This window comes from Phalacrocorax carbo, chromosome 1 (assembly GCF_963921805.1).
Source record: "Phalacrocorax carbo chromosome 1, bPhaCar2.1, whole genome shotgun sequence".
In the NCBI taxonomy this organism is placed as follows: domain Eukaryota; kingdom Metazoa; phylum Chordata; class Aves; order Suliformes; family Phalacrocoracidae; genus Phalacrocorax; species Phalacrocorax carbo.
The window spans coordinates 21061820-21083835 of NC_087513.1; the positions used below are offsets into that span (position 1 = coordinate 21061820).

General features: G+C 36.4%; 1 protein-coding gene across 6 annotated transcripts in view; it reads right to left on the reverse strand.

Moving 5' to 3' along the window:
- The window catches only part of BRD1 (bromodomain containing 1), a 61727-nt gene that overhangs the window by 20176 nt on the left and 19535 nt on the right, over window positions 1-22016 (reverse strand). For 4 of the 6 annotated variants that reach the window (XM_064445633.1, XM_064445641.1, XM_064445624.1 and 1 more), the window contains exons 4-8: window positions 18140-18271; window positions 13820-13948; window positions 12713-13025; window positions 11648-11908; window positions 7837-8325 (exon numbers count right to left, since the gene is read on the reverse strand). In XM_064445633.1, the coding sequence (XP_064301703.1) occupies window positions 7837-8325; window positions 11648-11908; window positions 12713-13025; window positions 13820-13948; window positions 18140-18271 (1324 nt within the window). Of the gene's footprint in view, window positions 1-243; window positions 6090-7836; window positions 8326-11647; window positions 11909-12712; window positions 13026-13819; window positions 13949-18139; window positions 18272-22016 lie in introns of those variants that run through there. The other 2 variants (XM_064445658.1, XM_009500740.2) reach the window with 2 other exon arrangements.

Consider the following 22016-nt stretch of genomic DNA (forward strand, 5'->3'; position numbering starts at 1 on the left):
ATGACGACTATATGAAGTCAGTAATATTTAGAACCATTTACTTCTAATTATCTTGGCAAAGACTACTTATGAGGATTTAAGATCAGAATCCTTTTGCCAGTTATTTTTTTCTGAATTATGCAGTAATGCAAGCAGTAAAGAACCTTTAGAAAAAATACTTTTACATATTTTCCATTTGAAGATTTCTATTTTCTCACTTACCAACTTCAGATATAAATTAAAAGAAAACTTAGAGTTATTAAAAACTTAAATAAATAAAGAATATCAATATATTGCGTCAAAAACCTAGTGCCTAGCAGTCTTTCAGAGCAGCTCAGGAGGGCCTATAAAGGCAGGCTATTCCATCTCCCAAATGGAACTTCTTTTTCTTAAATTACTATCTAAAGGATTTTATACAGAGCTTTTTCCAACACATTTGTTTTTTTCTTCTTTGAAAGTAAATGTTCCCCTGTAATTAGAACACACTTGCTAAGCATGGTATCCAACAAAAAGGAAACAGGTGAACTTCAGAGCTCTCTTATGAAAGCATGTCTAGCAATCCTACTCTATTAAAAAGGAAAGAAATAATTTACCATTTATTTGCCTTTTACAGCTATTTAGAAAAATTGGTTCTTAATTTGTGGCTCATTCTAGGACAGGGAACAGAAACGGAAACTGAAGTTGCCATCTGAAAGGGAGATGAAGGCAGAAATGTTTACCAGAGATCTGCCACTCCTGAGATGACATACAGGACAACACAGTAAACTGCAAGTCCTTGAATTAGCCAGTTACTTCACTAGGTTACACAGCTGCATTTCTGGACTTAATTTTCCAGGCCTTTTGTTCCTTGAGAGGTATTTCATATAGGGAGATAAAAACTTTGAGTGATCCAGTATAAAAGATCCAGTGCATACTAAAGGCATGAACGGCCTCCTTCTATGATAGCTTGCAGTGTACTTGAGGAAGTGCATGATCTGAATCCTTTTAGAGACCATAACATCACTAAAAATTTATGCCAGCCTAGCAAAAATTAACAGTGCTTACAATCCTGAGATTGTCTTCCTGGCTTCAACGAAAGGAGCTAGCTGCAAAGACAAAACAAGATGTTTCACTCCTCATGCAGTCAACCCCACAGCACCCGAAGCATCAGTCAAGTGAAGATAATCAAGGGCTATCAAACACCAACACTCTTTGCTATTCTTAGGCAGCACTGAACACAAAGAGTTAAAATAAGGCTGACTTGCGTATTCTCATCTTTGTATCTAATGAGATGAATCTGTAGTATGGTTTCCCCCCCCCCCCAGACCTAAAACAAAAAAATATTTTTATAGAACTCTGAAGTACTTAGCCATTCTTACCAGCTGAAGGTTAGTTCTCAACATCTGCTTTCGCCTCAGTTTTTTTCCAATGACATGCTGCTAGTCATTTCTGAGTGACAGCTGTATTATTACAGCTTTGGAGGGAGGGGAAAAGGGAAGAGTAAAGGAAGAGAAGAGAAAAAAAGGAAGGAGGAGAGAAAGGAAAATGAAAGTGGAGGGCATGTTACCATGTTAGGATAGCACGGCTTGACAAAGTCCAAGTGACAGCATGACCAACGAACACTGTTTTGGTAGTAATAAAATAAATGCAACGCTGTTTCAAGTATTTTACCTATTCTTGAGTAATAGATGTTTCTTTGTATGAGATACCTTCTTATGTGTACACTTCCTCTACTCACACGGAATAGACTCTGTGTACTACAATGGGAAACATGGAAGAGAGCTATCAATTAAGTGTCCCAAAATATTGGGCTGCATGTATGACACAGTAAAAGAGTACACACTACTATAATTACTCTTTATGGAGGACCTCCCTCTGTGCATGTAACTACATAATCTATTCTCATCTAGGGGGGAAAAAAGTGGAAAGGAGGAAAAAAAGAACATAAACCATCCCCCACACAAACCTTTCTGAGAGACATTCATCCTTCAGTCAATCATACTGTGGGAACTGTCTCCCCCTCTCTCTCCTCTCACAGTAGAATGAGCCCTAAGTCACCCGTATTTCTGACTTCCAGGTTCAGTGCCCAAAGTTAGTGTTGGAGTCATCAGGTTCATTTTTAAGACCATCCATCTCCTAAATAAGACCTGTAGCTGAGTATGAGAGGGTTGGACTAGATGACCTTTAAAGGTCCCATCCAACCCAAACTATTCTATGATGTTCCAAACAGGTCAAATATAATGGTGATTTGATCAACTCTAGTACCTTATGTACCTGATACAAGGGACTTTACGAAATCTAAGCCTGTGAATTTGAAGGTAGGTCACATACACTCAGCCTTAACACCACAGCAAGCGTGTTCTTAATTTATAAGCATAGTGTGGATCTCCAAATTCACTACTTTTTTTTTTTTAATACCTTCAATAAATCCCACAGTTCTCTGTTTACCATCTGCACCACACAGAAAAATTAGTGTTAAATGCCACAGATGAAGCACATAGGGGACTATGACATTTTATTTTTTTGAAAGCCAAACCTGGGCCAATAAATGAGCTAAAGCAATCAAAAAACCTGAAATGCCAGAATACAGTAAAAGGCTCCACGATTCCTACAGCATCAAGAAAAACAGAAGGCCATCTGAAATATTTTTTATTATAGACGATTCGGTTATACTGATCTTAGAAAACATGGCAATTTGAGTTGGGGGCTAATAATTAATACCTTAAAAATAACCCAAAAGATAGTACTTTCAAAGAAATTAACAGGTTTAAGACCCAAGAAAAATTTCTAAAATATTAATGTATCTCATGCATGCACACACTTGACAAGCCTTGGAAAAGGACAAAGCCCCCATTTATCTAGTTGTTCATGAAGCCCCACTTTTCTTGACTGTGTTGCTCGAAAATCCCTCTATTCTAATAATATAAATCAAGAAATACGCAAAATATTTTTAATGGTGAGGAAGTTAATACTATGGTTCTTTACATTAAATAAAACCAAAGGAACACTTAGTCTGTTAAATGTCATTGTAATTGCTGACTGGTATAAGATGGTTTCCTTCCCCCTCTTTCTGCCTTATGCACTTATTTTATTCCCCATGTACTACAAAAATCCTATTTCTCAAATTTTTTCCAGAAATTAGATTGGCAAAAATTTTAGTAGGGCTGCCAGAATTCCTGGCTAAAGCTTTAGCAGGCCAAATACAAATAAAGAAATGCAGCGATCAGGTTTTTTCAAATTTCTCTCCTTAATTTGCCTGGTTTTCTTGGCAAATGTTCAAGGTTTCTCAGGGGCCTACGATTCCATTAAAAAAAAAACAACAAACCAACCAAAAAAAACAACAAACCTTGTGAAAAACAAGAAAAACAAGCAAAAATGCACTAGCACCCCCCAGTAATTCTGGTTCTAGTCAAACTTCACTTTCTCAGCTTCTTTGGTTCTTATGGGCTGCTGTGCAGCCTAGTTTTATCCTGACAACTCAGCAGTCGAGCTCCTGTAGTCCCCGTGTCTCTATACTGACAAATTTAACAAGCCAAGGGATAATTCCTTTCAGGCCTTCACAGTTTCCAGTGCTTTGTTTGTTTGCATATACACCTTAAAATGGTTTATGTTTTGAAACTTCCTGAAGGCAGGCAGCTGAAGTTTTTGGACATCGTTAAGTGCTTAAATAACTACATTTCACATCAGATTTTACAGGAAACAATCACTATGCATCTAAAGGAAAAAAAAAAAAAAAGAAAACAAAAAGAACAGTTTTAATTCAAAATATAAGGACTTGGGATCTGTCAGTAGATTTAGTCAAATTACTGCAATTTACTCATGAATATATGTATATACTATCATTCCTGCCTCCGTTAACCAGACGAGTAATTATGCCAATTTGTTTTTTTTAATGAGGAACCTCTAGTTTAGTTTGTTATTTACCTAGAGGTCATATATTCTTAGATACACATTTTACTTTTTCTTCCATTTAGGGAATGGTAATTGAATGTTCCACATACGAAGCTTGACTTTTAACCAAATTGGCCTGTGCTCCAGAGAGCCAAAGATTTATTAGAAATCAAGTACTGAAGAATTTTAAAAGTAACCTGTTTTCCGTTTTACCCCAGATATAATCTCTGCCCTTATCACACCAAATAAAATTAAGTAAAAGTGGTCATCACTACAATATTAAATTATACAAAATGCAAGTGGAATTCATATACAGGTTACCTGCAGATGGTTCTTAAGTGCTGTCAAACACTCTGCAACGGGTAGAAACAAAGTCAGCCCAACATTTGCTAATAGCTTTAATAAGGTATAATTACCTTTGTTGTATGATGACAACTGCAGGCAAAGAGTATATTAAGAAATTATAAATTCCCCCACCCCCCAAAAGCCCCAGTGCTTTTTACTGTGTTAAATACTCTAATTCAGTGATCCATGTTATAAATATTTGTTTACATCCATTTTTGTGCCTGGAAAAAATATCTGTGTAGCTGGAAGCAAGAATACTACTAAGTAAATTATATGTTTTACTGAAATTTTCTATTACTGCTACCTAGCCAAGAAATAATAGGATACAAACATATTGCACTATAATAATCACTATTTGCAATCCTAATTCTGTGATAAGTTAAAGTGATTGCTTTGGAATAGTATGTTCTAAATGCTGAAGTTTCTAATTGAAATAGAGAGTACCAACACAGTAACTGTAGATTACTATCCTAAATTTATAAAAGCTTAAAGGTGACTGGTAAAACCAAGAACAACCAGAAAATTTAATCTGAAGCTAGATCAGCATTTTACATTGCTCAAAAGGTATCTTAAGACAGTCATTTGTTCCAGGAATTTCTTACCTATACACAACTGATAGAGGCAAATTTTAAAATCATTGGTAAAATATATCTTCCATCCATTAATCAGCTTTATTTTTCTCAGATGTAATAACTGCACCAATTAACTTCCTGACAAAAAGGATTAACCTTTGTAACAGAAGACCAAGGTAAGTATAATATGGATATTTTGAAAAAGTCATTGAACTTGTCACAGTTAAGATCTGACATGCCTGAACTTTAACAATCATAAACCAGTCTCTGCTGTGACCAAAGTTTCCTAAGTAAAAAGAACTCATCTTCTTTCTGAAACTGCTAGATACCCTATGAAGCAAAACCAGGATACATCAAGTATATATAAGAAATTTTTAGACACATCTCTCTACTATGTAGTTGTCAGCTTCCGCATAGGAACTATGGGGAAAGATATGATACACATGTAAGGGATAATGAACTAGTAGAACACTGTGATATTAAACTTTAAGGTTACATTATACTACTGCTTCATATTTTCTAAACAAAGATTCAGATATAAAGGGAGGTCAGAGTATTAAAATTGAACTGCTTTCAGTCCTCTTTGAAGGTTAAGTCATGTTATGCAATAGTCCCCTATTTCTGAAAAAAGCTAGCATTTCAATAATTATTCTGTATATAAAAACCAACACCATATGGGACACCATACTTACAAAGTAGTGTGCCAATGGATCTTGTATGTGTGTCTGTCTTGAAGCTAACTGGCAAGCACACCAGTCTCAAATGTAATTCAAGAGAGCATAACAAAAGGCAGCCGATGAGAATAATGAAACATCAGACAAAGCAGATGCGGTTTTACTTAACCAGGTAAGCTTTAGAGTCTTCCTTTGAACTTCTTCACATAAGAATACATATGAGTGACATGAAAGGGGGAAACGTCGAAGAGAGTAAGGTGAGGGACAAAACAAGGCATCCTTACGTAATGGCAAAAACCCCACATTGGTTATGAATAGGTAAGGAAGAAATAACATGGGACAGCACAGCTCTTGACCCCTTAAAAATATCAATGTTTTGTTTATCAAACAAAATCCTTTTTAATTACTTTCTTCCTACATCCACTAGAATTAAGGATATTTAACATTCATACCAGTCAAACAAAACTGTGCAATAATAATTCATTTTCAACTAGTGATTACTCATGAAGTTGCTAACTCACAAGAATGCATGCAAGAAGCCTGAAGCATGCTGCTTCTATCATGGTTTGGCTTTGGAGGGAAAGGCTCACGTATGCTGAATTCTTTTGAATAAAAAGATTTTTTATCATCATCATGAAATTGAAATTTTCTGAAAACTAAAAAAATATCCAGCTAGAAAATAATTATATTACTATATACATAATCTCATTCATTTCTATCAGAGCACAGACGTCTGCATGAATCCTCACCAGCCTGCATATGCAAAAGTAAAACAATTCAACTGGTTTTAAATCCTGGAAAGCATCTGAGGTTTGTGCTGGTCTCCCACTGAATCATAGCTCAAAATAGCTGCCAATTGCGAATTGCTTAAATTAGTGTGGAGAGAGAAGTTTGAAAACAACATAAGGAGTAAGATCTCCAATGTGAAAGCAAAATGTTTCGTTACAAACACAAAAAGAATCACAGGAATAAGATTTGATAAGCTCTATAAGATTTGATATCCGTATGCTTAAAAAAAAACGTGGTATTAAAGAATAACTAGAACATGTTCAGGTGAATTTAATTTGGCAAAAACATTTCAATTCACATACACAGTCTCTTCTTGAACAAACAAATAAAGTTTACATATAAATGGCCCCTAAGTATTAGTTCTACATAAATTTACTTCTGTGCATATCTTCATTAGCTTCAGGAAGAAGCTACAGAATTTTGTTTTAAAAAATAAAAACAAAAATTTACCTTTTGGATTTTATTCCTGTTACTAGTGTACATACATATCACATAAAACCAAATAAACCTATAAATTCTGAAATGGGAAGAGTACTAACATTAGAAGAAACTATCCGTAATTGTTTGGGTTGGGGTTTTATCTTCAAGACAAGGGGGAAAAATCAAAAGCATATTTGTCCCACATACACTGAACTCCACAGAGAGAGAAGGAACAAAATGACAGATTTTCAATGTATTCAGAAATCTGGTACTTTATTTTTTGTCAAGAATTAAGTCGTTTTTCCTATATAATAAAAACATTTTTTCCCTAAAGAAACATTCACCATGTTTAAGACAAAAAAAGTGAAGGAATTAGTACTAATTCCTGATGTGATCTAGCGCAAAATGACTCACCATGCGTGGGACAAAATGAAATCCGTATAAAGGTACATAACGAAATTATCTAGATTAAAGACTGGCAAATCAGAATATTTGGAAACCAAAGCTTTTCCTATCATTAATGAAGATTAACTCATTTCTGTCACCACATTACCTTCACATGTTTCCTACTTCAGAACTAAAGTACCAGATCAAATCTACGTAGTCTTTCCAAGCTGTTATGAAAAGGAATGGAAACCGGAGCTTTCCAAAGAGGCAAAACAAACAAACAAAAATATAAATGGAAATACCCCACCCCCACTCCTACACCAAATCTTACTTGTTTTTCTTATGCTATGATTCCAGCATTATAATAATATTCCTCCTCACTTGATCATTAAAAAAAAACAAACCCAACCAAACAACAAAAAAACAAACAAAACCCCCCAAAATAACCAAACCATAAAAACAACCAACAAACGCTTCTTCCCCTCAAACTGTAAAAAAACCCACAAAAAACACAAACAGCTTTTGGAGCACATCTTCACAATAAATGTTCGAATTAAATTACTATCTCTTTCCTCCAAAGACAAAAACGCACATGCTGTTTCTATACCTGCATGTGGGTTATCAATGTGAAAATGAAAGAGTATTCAAAAATGAATCAGTAATTTTCTGAATTGTAACTATGAGGAAAAACTGTTCAAGTGCTAAAATCTTAAGATGAGCAATTACATGTATATCAAAAAAAATAACAGGTATGTTAACTTTTGATATGCATCCATTCAAGTAAGCTTTGTAGCATTTACCTGTATCCAAGCGCTTTACAGGGGACTCATCATCAACCTCAGAATCTCCACAAGCACTCCTTGATCTTTTCCTTGGGTGCAGAAGTGTCTCCAACCTTGGAAGGACTACAGACAAAAAGGTTTTGGTCCCTAGCTGTGGAGAAGTTGGCTGGGTTTCAGTGTTCTTTGCAGACTTTTGGGGGCTTATACTTTTCGATTTGCAGAAGAGAATGGATGTACGTCTGTTTACATCAGTTGATGACTCAGCTACAGAAGAAACAGTCGACTCATTGAGATTACTGTCAAGTAAGTGTTCTGGAGTGTGTCCATTTATTTCTTTCTGAATGGAAGTGCTATATAATTCATTATCAAATTTTACTCTTTTGTAAAGCTTACTCTGCTCTGGATTGAGTTCTACTGGTTTGAGGGTTGGTGGTTCTGAATTAGTCTCCAAGTTTGAAGGAAGAGGTAATGCATCTGATGGTTCAAGTTTAGGGGGAGATTTATCTCCTGAAAAAATTATAAATAGAGTGTGATTTTTGAAAACCTGTAGTTATAAAGTCTATTATAAAACTCACTATAAATGTGCAGCCCACCAAATAAATTGTTGTTTGGAAACAAAGCATAACATTTTAAAAACAAACCTTGTCTAGCAACAATCTGCCCTAGTTAGTAGTTCCTACTTTTATACTGGGAATGTAACATGGATAGAAAAGTAGGTGTTTATAGTTGGTGTTAACAATTTACACCTCAATAAATACTTTTTACTTCTCATGCAGTTATGTTAGTTTCATTAACTAAAAACTAAGAAATCTATTTTTTTAAATAGGAAGTTGGGGTGGTGGATGATTATCTGTTAAATGCAATTACACTGCCATTCAAGTAAAATTTTTGATAATATACATTTTTATCTATTTCACCTTATCAATATTCACCTTACCTGCCTATAGACAAATTTTAGCAGATAAGCATTTTTTTTTTTAAAAAAAAAAAGTATTTGTAACCTGACCTACTAGTCAGCTAAAACGTGTTATAAAATTTACAGAAAGGCAAGATTCACAAAGCTGTTTTACAGTTGTGGCTAGAAGTTTTATCTACCAAAAAGAAAAATAAATTTAAAAAGGGAGGGGAAAACACCACCCCCCCAACCACCACCCCACAGTCTTGCAGCTCGATTAGCCATTAGTTGGCAAATACACACTAGACAATGCAGACTTGATAGGAGAGATCAGAAAAACCACCCTCTACCACTTTTTGTTCCTCCTCCCCCCACTTTTTTTTTTTTTTAAATGTGACCATGTCCCAGCCAATTCCAATAATTCCATGCTGGGAAAAGACAATGGAGATATAACTATGAGTGTACAAAACTAGCTTCAGTTTTTCATCCCATAGCCAAAATGATGGGAAGAAAAAAAAAAACAAACCCAAACTATTTTACTGTTGTAGCATTCCCAAATACAAGTAGAAGGACTTCCTATGTCATAACTATCAACTCAAAAAGATGTTTAAACCTTTTTTCTAGCTTCCAAAAGAATATTTTAAAATATAAATTAATAAGAAGATGATTCTTCTTCTAGTGTAACTGTATGAGACCAAGATAATATTTATGCTATCACATAAAATTTTGAAGTTTACTTAATTTTTCTACGCCACCTGAAAAAAAAAGATGAAAAAACCCAGGGGTTTAAGCCCTATATCTGTAGCGGATTAAATATTATCTCTATGTTGCTTTGGTTTTGTCTCAGCAATGCTTACTTGGAAATCGATGACTTCTAAGCACAGAAAAATATCTGCCCCATTGTTTAAGGTTTAATCAAACAACAGCATAGCTCATATTAAAAATATATTGTTAAAATAAAGTGTGACTACGCTCACATCCTTTGAAGGCATACAAGTATTAAGATTGGTAAATATTATTTCAGGAAGACATTTAGAACAAAATTTACAGTCAGATAAGCACACTTAAAGCACTACCAATTTAAAAAGCCTGTAGTTTAGAATGTCCAAGATGACTGCTCTTTGTGAACAAATTCTGATTTTCTTAAAATTAGAAATTGTTCACAAAAAGATTTAAGAACAGAAAAACACCTGAGATCTGTTCAGACACTAAAACCTGTATTTCACAGGGTTATTCTGGTACCATATTTTTCACATGAGCAGAAACTGAGAAGAGACTTGCAAGGGGGGTAATTCACAGCTTTTCTAAAGTCAGCTCCTGTAGAGACCCTGGGCACAGGATTCTACTGCTTTCCTCATCTTTCTTTGTGGCAATTTTTTTTTTCTTTACTCCTCTAAGTACCTTCCATTTCAGAATCAAAATTTGAACTAATGACTACTACTTTTCACTAGATCAGAATTTTAAGAACAACACCAATGAACTCTGGATCATGCTTTTCATTATGCTTTTTTAGAAGTGGACTGTAAATATAAGAAAACAGCTCCTGCTCACTTTTGGACTATTTTTTGCACAACAGCTGCAGTGAAAGGCTGTGTCATAAAAATGTTAAGCTACAAATAAAAACAGTTAGTGATTCATTATCTGCCAGAAACTATATTCCTAAAGAACTATATTCAGGAGCACCATCACTTGAAGGTTTTAAAAAACAAACAAAAAAACCAACCCAAACCCCCCAAACCAAACAAAAAACCCACCAAAAAAAAACCAACCCCAAAAATAAAAAAAAATTAAACATTTTAAGAATACTTAACGGCCTCAGAACAAGTATACTGATTCACGTACACTGTCGTTCAAATCTCAAGCAAATCAAATGTTTGAAAAGCACTTTCTTAGTCACACTAAGAATTAAGAACTAAGTGCTCTTTGAATGGCAGTTAAGGACAGTCATTTTATCGACTTCACCTTTCAAAAATTTTGATAACATCAAGCTGCACCAGACACAGACTGTTTTATTTATTACCATTCTTACACTTTCCCTTGAGCTCCTTCCTCCTCCCATTTTATGCACTTACTCAAAATGAAACATGCCTCTAACTCTTAAAGAAAAATAGGTTAGCATTTTAGAGAAGAGCTGATCCTGAAACAAACTCAGCAGAACTTTTTTTTTTTGTCAGAAAGAGAGACTAGTTTCTCTTTGCATGATTCAAAAATGAGCAATAAAGACCTCTGTAACTGATTTAAAAACTAAAAAAGCAAGTAAGATATTAAACTGAAATATAACGTTAGGTCTTTCTAGTATATTGCTCTCATTGAAACTGAAGGGACTTAGCCAAAAGTAGATGCTGTTCTGAGACCAACGTTTTGAGAAGGAAGAGAAGCACAAGGGGAACGGCTGGTTAGGTATGGCTGACTTGATTCTACAACATGAAGTTTGTTAAACCCTATCAATAGTTAGCTTTATTTTAAAAAAAAAAAAATCAAACCAACCCAAACCTACCCTCCACACGCCCCAGAGCTTGGTGTAGAGAATAAAAAAAATACAAAAGACAGTACAACAGCCAGAGTTTTCAGCACTATTGACCTAGGCTCAACATGATCCCTCACACGTATTTTGGCACTTAAGTGGGTTTCCAAAAGTACAAAGACGTTTTCCACTTAGGCATTTCTGATTCCTTTCGTATCAGATTGTTGGCACTTTCATTTCTAAACACCTAAATTTTTAAAAAGCCTTGCTGCTGTGAAAAATAATGGAGGGAGTTTTTGTTTAAAAAGATCATTCTCCTATTCTCAAAATATTTGTTGTGACTAAGTGGTTATTTGGAATTTTAAAAATTCAATATAATATCCATTTATTACACACTGATTCTCATGATTAAAGCACCTGACTGAAGAGGTTCAGAACAGTACTGACTTAAACATGGTTTAAGATCTTACCTTCTTCTTCTCCATCTTGTTCTAATGCTGCACTTTCTTCTTCAAAACTTCCAATACCTGATTCTATTTGAGGAGCTTGGTTGTGTTGCTGACTTAGTTTGTTGCGAATAATGCTGATTTCTTTCTTTAACAGCTTTGCTCTTTTGCTCCTTGACCCACTGGATTTCATTGCACAGGTGAGATCAAGTTTTTCTAGCAACTCTCTGAGCTGTTCTTCCAAGGACATATGTGCTCTGTTCGCAGGATTCAGTAACCTATCCACTGAAGTCAAAATACATATAATTGAAAACGTGTTAGCATTGCCCGGAATATTTCCCAGAATAATAACACCAACAGGAAGACAAAAACAAAATTTAATTCCCAGAATTATAAAATGTAATCAAAAAGCTACTTAGATTACAGTCTTAGTAGCTTCACTGTTACCAGTGAAGAAATGTTGAAAGAATTCCTACTGTGTAATTACTATTCTTCTTGATAAGCATTTTGCTCAGGAAAACTACGTAGTAGACGAAAGAATTCAAAGGTCAGAAGAAAGACATAATTAATCCTTCCACCCTAACAGATTTGCTTCTTGTCAAAGAGAAGGGCAAGATTATGGTTATGGTTATAACAGAAACATGTTAATTATTCTCCTTTATTGCCAAAACCTCAGAAAACTGATACATATGTCAAAAGAAGTAATTTTAATTCCTAGTATTACAAACATGCTTGATTTTTTAGTTCAGTAAGTCATTTAAGAGTATGCTTAAGCCTACACACACTGGTAGCCATTTTCCATGACTTACAAGCATATACAATCATGTGAAAGAAAGCGCTCAATTTAAAAACCTTTCTCATGGATCTTGTTAAATTAGGCTCTGGCATTGTCAAAATCAGCATCTGGGTAACACCCTTCTAAGGACAGATCTAGCAGAATAGAAACACTTGAATCTTTCAAGCAATGTTTTTACTAGGGGGAATCTAGTCAGCAAACGGAGCAGCAACAATCCTAAACATCTGTATGGAATGTACACACTGTGTGTAATGAAAAATGAAATTTTTACAAATAATCCAAAACCATCTTACCATCTTCCCAAGAGAAAGGCTGGGGTGACTCAAGTTTAGGCCGTTCAGGTAAGTGCATTCCAGTTTCATTATTATAACCGATTCCTTCAGCATCTCGCCTAGCTTGCCTGAGAACTACACCTCCTTGATCTCTTAACCGCACTGCAGCTCTATAGAATATTGTATCTTTTGCATTGTATTTCATACAGTTATCTATGATAAGATTGAAGTCTTCTTCAAACTCACTGAGGTTTTTATAGCCTTGAGCATCTAACCGTTTTCGCATGGTAGAGAAATCCATAGGGTGTTTAATATGATCCAAATAGTCTGGAACCTTTGAATAGATATTTAAAACACAAATGGGTAAAATTATCTTATTACAGGCAAAGTAACATTAGCTATTAACTGATGCACATTTTCTAATGTATTTTGTAACACCTCAAATCAAGAACTTCAAAATGTAGCTTAGAATTTGCACATATTGATATTGTAACACTTGCATGCCAACAGAAGTTTGCATACTACCAGATTCTGCATCTTAGGTAACATGTTGGAGCTGAAACTACACGTTTTTAGAATTCCATGGGTTTATGTACATATTATACGTGTATTTATGCATATGCATCCTTACAAATATATGTATACATATATTCACATGTATAACATACACAAGCGTATCTAGTATATGCACACATGTATATATATAAAATTCAGACATGTCTACATGTTATTTATACACATGTATAAGTGTGTTTATATGTACGTATGCACACATACACACACTCACATGCACTCTTAAGTTTGTCTGGTTTCCCACTGAATGAAAAGGAATTTCACCTGCAAGTAAGAACACAGAGACCCTTTAAGAGACCCTTTGAGTTTGCTTAATCAAATAATTCTAATGAAAAAGATCAATATGTTACTCTGTACAAGTATTTCACAGAAATTATTTTGGTATATGAGCATAAATAGACTTTCTTAGCAGGAAGTCATAACTCACAACATAAATTATCAGAATAGAGATTAAAAGGTAATACTGCTCCCAACTCTGCATGCAATGATTTGTTTCTTGTACTTAAGTGCCACCAAGTCATAGCTAAACATAAGGAAACACAACTTAAAACATACCTCTTTAAGGTTCACTGGTTGAGCAAATATACGAGCAGAATCCTTTTCCTGCAGCTGATCCAGAACTGATCGCAGAAGTACAGTGAATGGAGTAAGCTGAAGTTCCATAGCAACCTGCTCAATCTTGACCTGATGTTGTAAAAATTATCCAATTGAACATGTTTCATTAAGATCCTGTTTTAAGTCGTTTTGCAGCAATAGTGAAGTACTTTTAGGTATGAAACACAATATACTTTAAGTAACTTAGTTCAATGCCACTTTCCATATCATCAGTTTGCATTTGTTGACATACATTTTCAGCTGATGACTTGATAAGAAAAATAATTCTCATCCCTTCATTGTAGACTCAACTTCAACAGGCTTCTCAAAACTCAAATTTGTATTTCATCTATAAATTAATTTTGTTCCATTTTTTAACTTTTAAAAGGTCTTTTAACTTTTTTCTTTGAAAAAGATGTTACACAAGAACATTTTCATATTTTGCCATCAATGTGACAATAAGAACAAGATTTTAAAGGTTTAAAATTAAATTTCCATTGTAGTGCCATGTTCAAAGCGTAAAAAGAGAATTTCATGAATGTTTACAGGCTACGTAAGAGAACACAAACAGTAATTTTAAAGACAATGTTCTATGTAAGTTCCAAGAAAATAGTTGCACAAAACAGAATCAACAACGTCTTCAAATACTTTATTATCCTTCAGAATTTTCATTATTTGTGATGATATTACAACTCCTCTATAGTTTTATTTTCAGGCTACTTAAAGAGTTATCAACACTGAAACAGTCTTGTTACGGCAAAAATAAATTCTTAATGACATATTAATGGCGTGTGTGTATACACATAACATAAACATGTAAACAAAGTATACACGCACAAACACACATAAAATACATGTGTAGAAATACTAATACAAAATACATATGTATAGCAAGGGATATGTGTATATACAGGAATGATGCATGGAACTGCAGAAAGCACTCAAGAAGTACAAACTATATTAGCTTGCAATGAATATTCACAGCTTGCAAAAAGTAAAAATGGAATGGTGTTTATATAAACAAGGACAATTAAAGACTCATAAGTGCAAATATTTTGCTTTCACAGTTTTCATATAAAATGCTATCTTCCTGCATTACCGCTTCCTCAAATTTCTTCTCCCAGCACTGTTATCTCTAAAATGTTGTAGGACTGAGATACAGCTCTTTTTTTTTTAACACTTGTTTTGGTGACAGAAGAATAGAAGTGCTACTCAATATAGGCACGTGCATTGGGAAAACCTGAAGAGATCCTATTTTCTACAGTTGTTCAGAAACCAATTGTCTTTTTAAGTCTAACAGAATGGCTTGTTAAATAATTTCTCTACACCAATGCACACAGCATGGGCAACAAACAGGAGGAGTTGCAATTCACCATCTGCTACAAAGCTAGACCTAGTTGCCATTACTGAAACTTGGTGGGATGAATCCCATGTGTGGAGTGTGACTATTGATGGCTACAGGCTGTTCAGAAGGGACAAGTGAGGAAGGAGGGGTGGAGGCACTGCCCTCTACATCAAAAAAAAAAAAAATCAATACATTGTGAAGAGCTGTCCCTGAAGAATAATCACAGGCAGGCTGAAAGCTTATGGGTCTACTACAGGCTGCCTTATCAATGGGAGCATACAGATGAAGCCTTCTTACTCCAGGTAGAGGAGGCATCATGCTCACAGGTTCTTCTCCTGCTGGGGGACTTCAACCATGCCGACACCTGCTGGAAAAGTAGCACAGCAAGGTGTAGGCGATCCAGGACACTCCTGGAGTGCATTGAAGATAAATCCTTAAGCCAGGTAACAGACAGCCCTACCAGAAGAAATGCAATACTGGACCTGTTGGTCACCAACACAAATGAGTTAATTGGTGACATCAAGACTGGAGGCAGCCTAGGCTGCAGTGATCATGCACTGATGGATGATAACAATCCTGAGGGGTATGGGTCAGACAAAGAGTAAAGTCAGGACCCTGAATTTTAGGAAAGCAAACTTCCAGCTCTTCAAGGAGTTAATCCACCAGACACTCTGGGAAACTGCCCTCAGGGACAAGGGAGCAGAACAGAGCTGGCAGGTCACTAAGGACACTTTCCATAGAGCACAAGAGCTCTCAATACCCAGGTATAAGAAATCAGGCAAGGAAGGGAAGAGACTGGCATGAATGAGTTGAGATCTGATGGTCAAACTAAAGGGCAGGAAGGAAATGCGCAGGCAGTGGAAGCAGGGATGGGTATCCTGGGAAGAGTATAGCCTGGTTGTGTAGGGATAGGGTCAGGAAGGCCAAGGCGCAGCTGAAGATGAATATGGCAAGGGATGCAAAGAATAACTAGAAGAGATTCTATAACCACATCAGCCAGAAGAGGAAGGTCAAAGAAAGCGTACTCCTCCTGATGGGCAGGACTGGCAAACTGGTAACGACAGACAAAAAGGCTGAGATACTCACCAATGTCTTAGCCTCAGTCTTCACCAGTAACCTCTCTTCCCACACTTCTCAAGTGGATGGACAGCAAGACGGGGACTGGGGGAGCAAAGTCCCTCCCTCTATAAGAGAAGATCAGGTTCGAGACCACCTGAAGAACCTGGATATACACAAGTCTATGGGACCTGATAAGATGCATCCCAGAGTCCTGAGGGAATTGTCTGACGTAGTTGCCAAGCTGCTCTCCATATTTGAAAAGTCATGTCATGCAGGTGAAGTCCCTGGGGACTGGAAGAAGGGAAACATTGTGCCCATTTTTTAAAAGGGTAAAAAGGAGGATCCTGGGAACTACCGACCTGTCAGCCACACCTCTGTGCCTGGGAACATCATGGAACAGATCCTCCTAGAAGTTATGCTAAGGCACATGGAGGACAGGGAGGTGATCCAAGGCAGCCAGTGTGGCTTCACCAAGGGCAAGTCCTGCCTGACCAACCTAGAGGCCTTCTGTGATGGAGTGACTGCACCAGTGAACAAGGAAAGAGCTATGGATGTCATCTATCTGGACTTCAGTAAAGCCTCTGACACAGTCCCCCACAGCATTCTTCTTTCTAAATTGGAGAGATACGGGTTTGATGGGTGGATTGTTCAGTGGATGAGGAATTGGTTGGATGGTTGTATCCAGAGGTAACGGCTTGATGTTCAGATGGAGGTTGATGACAAGTGGTGTCCCTCAGGGGTCCATACTGGGACCAGTGCTGTTTAATATCTTCATCAGTGACACAAACAGTGGGATTGAGCACAACCTCAGCAAGTTTGCTGATGACACCAAGCTGAGTGGTGTGGTTGACATGCCTGAAGGGTGGGATAGCATCCAGAGGGACCTGGATAAGCTCAAGAAGTGGGCCTGTGTGAATCTCATGAGGTACAACAAGGCCAAGGACAAGATGCTGTATATGGGTCAGGGCAACCCCTGATCGATCAATACAGTCTGAGGGATGAAGGTATTTAGATCAGGCCTGCAGAGAAGGACTTGGAGGTGCTGGTGAACAAAAAGCTGGGCATGAGCCAACAGTGTGCACTCACAGCCCAGAAGGCCAACTGTATCTCGGGCTGCATGAAAAGAAGCGTGGCCAGCTGGTTGAGGCAGGTGATTCTGCTCTGGTGAGACCCTACCTGCTGTACCACATATAACTCTAGAGTCCTCAGTACAGGAAAGACACAGACCTGTTGGAGCAGGTCCAGAGGAGGGCCACAAAGATGATCCAAGGGCTGGAGCACCTCTCCTGTGAGGACAGGCTGAGAGAATTGGGGTTGTTCAGCCTGGACAAGAGAAGGCTCCAGGGAGATCTTATTGTGGCCTTTCAGTACTTAAAGTGGGCTTGTAAGATAGAGAGAAACAGGCTTTTTGGTAGGGCCTATAGCGATAGGACAAGGACTAATGGCTTTAAACTTAAAAAAAAAAAAAAAGGTAGATTTTGACTAGATATAAAGATGAAATATTTTACTATAAGGGTGGTGAAGCACTGGAACAGGTTGCCCAGAGAGGTGGTGGATGCCCCATCCCTGGAAACATTCAAGGTCAGGTTGGATGGGGCTCTGAGCAACCTGACCTAGTTGAAGATGTCCCTGCTCACTGCAGGGGGGTTGGACTAGATGGCCTTAAAGGTCCCTTCCAACCCAAACCATTCTATAATTCTATGATAATTTTATATACTTCAAACAGTTTGTGTGAGTGTGCGCGCACGTTTCTTGATCCTACATGAGGATTAAAAGAAAAACACTGCAGTCTTTCTATTGCAAAAACTGTGTGTGAGAATATTTAAACCATCTTTCCTTCAGGAAAGTTTCACCAGAATAAAAGGTACTCCATTTACCTGTTCTCTTTTTAATTTTTCACGCTTACGTATAAGTTCAATCAACAAACGTGCTCTTTCAAGATCATGGCGCAGCCTTTGCCAGTACTTCAATTTTTCTTTTAAGGCCTGCATTTCTTCATCATCTTCTCTCTAAGAAAAGAATCAAAAGGTTTTCATCAAATGAAAAACACTAACCTCTTTTTATAAGCTAGTTTCATGCAATTACAGAATGTATTCACAGGAAAGGAGAAACTACTGTCTTATAGTTACAGCACTTGGTCAGAAGCTTCGTACTGCAACAAAAGAATACCTCTGGTCAGGGTATCTTCTAGAGTTTCTCAACTGTCTAGCTGAAAACAAAATCTATAAACTGGAAAGCAATCCTATGGTGAAGGCTATTTACATCAGAAAAAGCAATATAGCAAACAGCAACCTAGCTGCAAAATAAGATTCAGTATTTTCACATCAAAATCCAAAGCAGGTTAACATCATCAGCTTCTTCAGAAACTCAAGCCTGACAGAAACAAATTCTTGTTTCTCCACTTCCCCTGCACCCAGCAGAATTAGGACACACTTGTAACAGAACAACACCATCATGACTTCTGAGGACAGGAAATGAAAAGCAGTTTATTAAATAACGTAACTTCAAATAGTACTGCAAATGGATAAAAATGGGTAATGCAGTGTCATGGTAATACAACCTTTCAGTGAATGGATAAAGAATTTAATTTACACATTTTTAGGATGAAAGACTGTTTAAACACTTGCAGTATTTAGTTTGATCTGTACATACAGAAAACTGAAATTTTTTTTAACTATTTTTCATAGGAAAAAGAAGGATACTGGAATACTACCTGTAACATTCAAATGGTATTGATAATTCACCAGAAACAATGCCATAAAAAAAGTCCTGATATTAGCACCAAGTACACAAAAGAAACATCTGCTTTAGAAAATTACTACGTTTAAAATAATTTTTTTATAAAAGAATCTCAGAAAGAGATCCAACGCTTTGTATGCTTGCCTGTAACTAGCATAATGCAATATACACTTGATAAGTAAACGTCATGCTTTTTTAAACTAAAACAAACAATAAATTCCATAAGTTATAAAATAAAAGAAGAATAAAGAAAACCAGCTAAGCAGATGAACAATAACCAACATTACGAATTGTTATACTCAAAGCAAAAACCTCCTTAATAGACGGATAATTTAGAAATATCACAGATCCTCTAAAGGAAGCTTGTGCAATTTTTCAGACAGAAGGTTCTAAAAATAGAATTGCAAACACTGGCAGTTTAAAAAAATTTTAACAGATTTGTGAGTGCTATGATTCCATGATCAGCATCATATTGTATTGCTTTATAGACTTTGTAAAAGTAAAGGCAAGTACCTGTGGAAGCTATGAAGTTAGTTTTATTCAGATCTCTGACTTCACTGACGTTGAAAATCCTTAACTATCAACTATCTCTGTATTACAATATAGCAATCTAGAAATAAGAGTTTGTTCCTCTTAATAAAAAGAAAAAAGGGAAAAGAAAAAAAAAAAGGGAAAAAACCCGCACACAAAAGACCACCAAAAAATTCTAGCTAGAAGCTTATAGTTCCCTTTCCTGATGACTATTACTACTGACAGTTATAGTTTCTTTTAAGGAGTTAAGCCTTGACTTACACATATATTTTAACTGTGGAGGGTCAGAATAGCTCAAAGTAATTTTTGACAGAAAAAAATATTAATATGCACATTTTAATTTCCTTCAAATTCTCAGAGACTTACTGAATTAGAAAGTCTACACTGCCACTAATTGCTGTTCTCCTACACCACTTCATCTCTGAGTACAGCTCCCGTGTGTGGAAAAGCAACCTAACTGTTAACTGACACAGCTATACAATTTTTTCATAGTTATGCTGTTTTTCAGGACCAAATTAAGTTGTGGCTATTGCTAAAAGTGGAAGGCTTGTCCTCCCTTTACTTGCAGCCATTCAGAGTCCGCTCTTTTGCCCTATGTAATTGCATAGTTCATGAAACTGGGGAACTGACCCTGCTGAAAGCTAAGTCAATAAAACCATACTAGTTTTAGGGTGGGTCAGGAAACCTAAATACAGTAAGAAAAAAATGTTACTTTGTTACATTAGGTCTTGGGGTAGTTCATTAAAGACTTAAGTATTTGGCTAAATCTGAAGGTGCAGTTGCACTTAAAAAAAAAAAGAAAACAACAACAAAACACCCCCATTATTCTTTAGTTGAGTCAGCTGTTTGACCAATTTCATTCCATGAAATAGGCAGGTAGGTGTAAAACTGCAGAGGTGACCCAAAGTATCAAAAGCACCTTGTTTGCTTTTTTTTTGTGCACACATACACTCCCTTCTTGAACGTCGCTCCTGCTTGTGGATTAATAGCAAACCTCCAATTTTTTGACACTTCTGTGCAAAGTAATGTGGGCAGACATGGTTATAATAGCTAAGGAAATCCACCTTTACCCTATTTATTTCCTGACATACAGCATATACCTTAATTAGATTAACAGATTCAGGCAAATTGACAAGAGCATGATGCACTGGTTTCCAACACCTAACTAGCAAAAACTTGGATAAAAAGAGTTCTTTTCAAAAGCTTTCTGACACGGGAAGCTTCTATTAACTTCCTGTAAAGAGTTCTTCCAAATGTTTCTTTCTATAAAAAAGCCACAACATTTCTCATGGCTGACGACACAAGAAAAATTTATAAAGAAACTCTAGTACTTTCTGATGGACTTAGTTCTTGCTGATCATCAAATATTATCTAGAAAAGCTAAAACTGACACATTTATTAATACTGAGGGAAGAGGGAAACACTTCTAACTCTACATGTGGAACATGCATCAACTGAGATCTGGTCTTCAGCTCCAACTCCCCACCACGAGTATGCTACCAGTCTCCGCATACGAGCAGGAACACCGTCAGCATGCCAACAGATCGCTCCTTATGCTGGGTGTGAATACACAGGGACAGCCTCACTCTCTATAGGGACATTTAATATGAGCCAAACAAAAACAGAATTACAGTGATGAAATCTTGATCAATACAGTCAGTTTTATTAAGACCCTCTGCTGTCTTTTCCGTGCCAATTGTTCAAAACCGTTTTGTGGTTGCAACTTGTGCTCTTACTGAAATCTTCAGCGCAGATATGACTTTAGCCACCAGCACCTTCCACTTTGTTCCTCCAAACAGCAGTTTTAAACCAACCTCATTGCAGCAGCAACAAGCTACTACACTTAAATTTCACACCTTATTTTTATTCAAGCATTCTTTAAGTACAGGGAAAAAAACCCTAAAATAATGGGGATATAAATCTATTAGAGTACTTCCAATACCTTTCCTGAATTTCTAGGTGGAGAGAGAAGTGACAGTATAAACCATTCCTTCAGAGGGCTCCTTGTTCCTGCAAATGGTGAGGTTGTATATAAGTGAAGACCTTTTGCCTGGTTTAGAACTGTTAGTTGATGTAGCATCACCTTCAAAAGCATATCATAACGGAGCTCTGAAACACGTTCATTAGGAAGTAATTCTAAATCACAGAATGCTTCCTGCCCTGCCAAATTTGTTCTAGTAAACAAACAGAAAGGGACCAAACCAACCTTCCATGAGGCATCTTGAAACCTTTTTCAGAGTTTTGGTTCCTCATTTTAACATTTCTTTTCAGTAATAATAACAATAATAATAAATATCTCTCCTGAATCTGTATTACATTAGAGTTTATGTTCCTTTGATTGACTGAAAACCTATTTAGGTTTCTTGATGTTCTGACCTCTCACATAAAATAAGGTAAAAAGAATTTTCCCATCTAGACCGAAATGTACAAAATAATAATCTACATCTCAAAATTTTGATGTGTTCTCAGAACAGCTATGTCACG